The sequence below is a fragment of the Suricata suricatta genome, chromosome 3 (assembly GCF_006229205.1).
Source record: "Suricata suricatta isolate VVHF042 chromosome 3, meerkat_22Aug2017_6uvM2_HiC, whole genome shotgun sequence".
NCBI lineage: Eukaryota > Metazoa > Chordata > Mammalia > Carnivora > Herpestidae > Suricata > Suricata suricatta.
Genome location: NC_043702.1, coordinates 173602618 through 173607349, shown reverse-complemented (window position 1 = coordinate 173607349; position 4732 = coordinate 173602618). Strand labels below are relative to the sequence as shown.

Below are 4732 nucleotides of genomic sequence, written 5' to 3'. Positions count from 1 at the left end.
CTCTGCGGAACAACGCCATCGACGACCGCGGGGCGCAGCTGCTGGGCCAGGCTCTGTCCACGCTGCGCAGCAGCAACCGGACCCTGGTTTCTCTCAACCTGGGCTTCAACCACATCGGGGACGCGGGCGCCGGCTACATCGCCGACGTGCGTGCCTGGCAGGGACCGGGAGCGGGGACCCAGGGAGCGGAGACTCGAGGAGGCGCGGGCAGCAAGGACTTAGGAGCGGGGGTCCCGGCAGCGGGGATGGGAGGCGGACCCGCCGGCCGCCGGCTCACGCGCGCCCCTGCCCCAGGGCCTCCGGCTGAACCGCGCCCTGCTCTGGCTGTCGCTGGCGCACAACCGCATCCAGGACCAGGGCGCCCTGAAACTGGCCGAGGTGGGTGCAGCGGCAGGGCAGGGCGCCGGGGTCCCCCGGACTGGTGTCTGATCGCTGGCACTCGCCCCAGGTCCTGCGTCCCTTCGAGCTGACGCACACCGAGGTGGTGGAGCGCCGCCGCCTCCTGCTGGGGAAAGGGACGCAGGAGCGCTCACTCTCGGTGAGGCCCCAGTGCGCCGCGGGGACCACCCTCCCCCCAGGCCGCCTCTCCCTGGGCGCCCCTGGGCGCCGGCCTAGCAGGTCTGCACTCCTCGGGGTAGGAGAAAGGACTAGAGTGTCAGAGCGAGCAGCCCAGCCGGCCACAGCCGGAGACCTGGGGCGCAGCGCTCCCTAACCGGGTCTGCCTGCGCCACAGGACTGTCGCGGGGTCGCACGGGACAGGGCCGGACCCTTAGTTCAGTGAAAGTCTCCTGTTTTCCTTCCTGACACGAGCACCGGCAGCCCGGGTCCCCCTGCATTTCCTCCCACAGCGCCCCCGCCCCCAGGATTCCCATTTCAGGTGGGGCGATGGGGTGGGCGTGTGGGCCCGTCAGGCGAGGCGTTCCCCCTCACCCCTCCTTGAGGAAGGGGTACGGCTGCTTCTCCCATCCCCTCCCTTTTGTGGGCACAGGCTTCCTCCTCCCGACTCGGCGACGTCAAAGGGGACCGAGAGAAGACCCTGCTGATCGGGGTGGGCAGTGCTGTGCTGGCGGAGAAGCCGGACAAGACGCAGACGACGAGGACCCTGAAAGGCTTGAGCAAGAAGAAGGAGAAGTCCGGGGTGGGGGTGCGGGGGGCTGCGGCCCGGGCTGGAGGGCGGGGGGCCGCAGAAGGTCCCGCTCGGCGGCTCAGGGAGGCGGGACTTCCATCTCCGTCCTCACCGGCTGCCTAGGAATCCGTGAAGAAGGAGGAGAAGTCAGGGTCAGGGCAGTCGCCCACGCAAGGAATCCCCAGGAAAGAAGACCTGGCAAAGTCAGGCAAGGGGAGTAAGTGCTGGTGCCCGTCTGCGCACCTCCTCTGTGCGGGGGGGCTGGGCGGGCGGGGCAATGACGAGAGGCCTGTCCTCCGCCTCCACCTTTATCTTCTGGTGATGTCTCTGGGCCTCCTTTCCTTGAGCCCCATGCGGCCCCCATCCTGACCCGCTGCGCTGTCCACATTGTTTAGCAAGACGGGACCCTCATGGCGCTGCTCTCGGCTGGGGAAGCGGCTCCCACTCCCTGGATTGAGGAACCTGGGGGCCCCTGGGTGGTCTCCAGAGTGGGCGCTGTGCATTCTGGCTCCTCTCCCCTTCTCCCCCTGCAGAGGTCTCCGTCCCTGAGCAGAAACAAAGCAAGGGGAAAGGGCCCAAGACTGGAAACAAAGAGAAGCGCAGCCTCCTGCTGGAGTCCGAGGTAGGGGGGAGAGGGCGGGGCGTGGGGTGTGGTGGCAGCGGGCCCCTGGCGGCGTCCCCAGCCCTTCCCAGGTCTCTGTTGTCCCCCTCCTGCTGCCTGTTCCAGGCGGGCTCTGGGGGGGGAGAGCTCAGTGCTCCCCGGCTGGAGGCCCCTCCCTCTCTGGTGTTGTCAGCTCGCAGCGCACTGTCCCCAGGAAGGCAGTGCTCTCCGCCGCACCCTGTGCTTGGCTCCTTGGGACCCCTTTTCTCCTTCAACTTGGGAAGGCTCCCACCTTACTTTGGAACCTCCTAGGCTGCTGACTCCAGTGCACCCTCCAGCCCCAGCCCTCCAGCTGCCTGAGGGTCTGTCTCTGTCCTCCCCTCCTGCCTCTGTCATCAGACCTCCTCCCAAGGCAGGGACAGGCCTCTCCTCTGGTGGGAGTTTTCTCTGGCACCAACACACGGTCCTACCAAAGAGGAAGGTCAGGCGGAGAGGGGCTGGGCTGCCTTTAAACGTTTTTTTTGTTTTATTAAGTAATTTCTGTGCCCGATGAAAGTGGGGCTCCACCTCAGGACCTCTCCAGCTGTGCCAGCAGGGTGCTCCGGGGAGGGGGGCTGCCTTTCTTCCCAGTTTGCTTTGCCCCTGCCCCTGCCAGAAGCCTGGGGGGTTATCCTTCCTCTCCAGCACTGGGGCTGGGTCCTCAGTGCGCTGGTGGCTTGTTTGGGAACGCTCCACCGTTTCCTGGCCTTGGCTCTGGCCGCTCTCTTGGCCGGGAACACCTCTCTCCTCCTCCTTTGCCGGTATCCCAAGCCCTGCACCCGTCAGCACAGGGACTGCCTGCTCCGGAGACGGGGCTGGGGGGCCACCTTGGTGCTCCGCTCACCCCAGCTTCCCTCCGCAGGCCTTGCCCAGCCCTTGCCCCCTGCCTCTTCTGGTGGCTTCCGGGGTGGGGGTTGGGGTTTGTATCCCGGGCAGCGGGGAAGAGGGGGGAGCATGAATGTCGGCTGCCCGCGGCCGGTGGGCAGCTCCCGCTCCGCTTCAGCAGCTGGTTGCTGAAGCCCCGGAGACGGTCAGTGCCCTCCTGGAGCCCGCGGAGCACCGCCATGGGAAGGTTTTCCTGCCTGGGAACAAGGTCCTTTTGCACCTCAACCTCCTCCGTACGTGTCTGCTGGGCACCCCTGTCCTGCCACGAGGCCTCCTGGGCCCCGTGCTGCCCTGGGGGGTCCCCAGCCCTGACTCCGGGGAGCAGAACGCGGTTCTCCTGCGGTCGGGCATCATGAGGGCGGAGGCCCTCCTGCGCAGGGCTTGGGGTGGGAGTAGGTCCGGCCCTGGGTCCAGCAGGCGGAGCACAGGCAGGGAACCAAGTGGTAGAAAGGAGGAAGGCCGGAGGGGGAGGGGCAGGGGCGAGCGGGCCAGGGGGCTGGGGGGCACAGGTGCAGTGGGGACACCTGGGCCACTGCCTCTGCCAGGAAACCGCATCACCGAGGTGGGGCTGGAGGGCTTTCTGGCCACCGTGCAGCACCAGGCCCAGTTCTTCAAGTCCAAGAGCCCGTCCAAGGGCCCGGCGGGGCTGCTGTGGCTGTCCCTGGCGGTGAGTCCCCTGCTTCCAAGCAGATCTGGGGTCTCCTTGATGCTTCTTACCACCACCCCCTCCAGTGCTCGCACTGCTGCACCAGCAGTCCGTGTCCTCTGGCCTCCAGAGGACCGACCTGCAGCCTTTCTGTCCACTGTCCCCTTCTTTACTCTTTCAGAAAAACTGCTTCTCCCCACAGTGTCCTGCTTACGCCATGATCCAAGAGCTGATGCTGCCGAGGGACCCTGTCAGTAAGGCCAAGCCCAGAGAGGAGACAGCCACGGCTTCCTCCACTTAGCCACCTCTCCCCCCTGCCCCAGGAGCCCCCAAGTGGTGGGCTGGCCTGCGGAGGAGGGATCTCGGATCATTAACAAACTCCATTGCTGTGTTTCCCTTGAGATTGTCTAAAAACTGTTCCAGAACTGCCAAGAACGTTTGGGCTGTCTGTTCACATCACACAGCCAGAAATGGCTGACGGGCTTCCTGGTTCTGCTGGGGACAACCTTGGCCCCTCTGGGGTGGCCCTCCTGCCTCCGGGCTGGTTCGCTCCCTGTGTTCCCGAAGGACACCACGGTCCACATGCAGCCTTTGGTCCCGGGGGGGGCGGGGACCTGGGATCATGACTCAGTGGCACAAGCCTAGGGGAGGGGGTGTGGGGAGGGCTCCAGGCCCCCCCACTTCTGCATCTCCCAGTAGTCCACAGGAGACAAGGACTCTGCTATGAAGACGCACAGTTGGTGGCTGATTGGGAGAAGGCGCGGTCTCGCCACATCTATGTAGCCAAGGTCAAGGCCTCCACACAAACCCTAAAGCAACGGTTTGCAGGTGTGGGTGGGGTGAACCCAGGGACGCCCACGCGGCGGAAGGAGGGTGCTGAGGAGCCAGAGCGCTGGGTCCGAGTCTTCAGCCTTCAGAGCTGCCTCATCTGAGCTAAGCCCTGGGACAGACAGCCGGGCGGCCCGGGAAGGTCTCTGAGGAGCCACGTCCTCTCCAGGGAGCTCCTAGAGGAGGGTCCCTCCCCCCACTTCCCCGGCCAGATTTCACCTGTTCCCTGTCCCCTCAGCCGCCCTCCCCCTGCCCCAAACTCCCGCAGGGCCTTTGAGACCTGGGGCTCGCTCAGGCTTCCCAGGCCAGGGCGTGGCTGGCTGCAGAGCCCCTGCTGGGCACACGGAGCAGCCCCAGACGTGGTGTTCCTGTCGTCCCTGCCCGCGTCCTCCGCCTTCCCTTGAGACTGTCTAAGGGAGGAAGGCCTGCCGTGCCGGCAGGACCATAAGCCCCAGAGGTCGATGCACTGTGTGTGGGGTCTGGGAGGGAGGCCAAGCAGACAGAGAATCCGCCCCGTGGCCTGTCCGTGGAGGCAGGGGCTTCGGGTGGGGAGGGGTGCGGCTGTGCGAGGGGCCGGCTGCAGGGGCCTGCGGGGGGGGGGGGGGGG

General features: G+C 66.4%; 1 protein-coding gene across 1 annotated transcript in view; it reads left to right on the top strand.

Annotated features, from left to right (window-relative positions):
- LRRC71 (leucine rich repeat containing 71) overlaps window positions 1-3729 on the top strand; it is a 10371-nt gene extending 6642 nt beyond the window's left edge. Inside the window, 9 exon segments of the mRNA XM_029935943.1 lie at window positions 1-146; window positions 295-378; window positions 449-538; window positions 989-1138; window positions 1250-1343; window positions 1660-1748; window positions 2773-2884; window positions 3197-3318; window positions 3479-3729. Coding sequence (XP_029791803.1) covers window positions 1-146; window positions 295-378; window positions 449-538; window positions 989-1138; window positions 1250-1343; window positions 1660-1748; window positions 2773-2884; window positions 3197-3318; window positions 3479-3598 — 1007 coding nt within the window. The 3' untranslated portion in view covers window positions 3599-3729.
- The last annotated feature ends 1003 nt before the right edge of the window (window positions 3730-4732 follow it).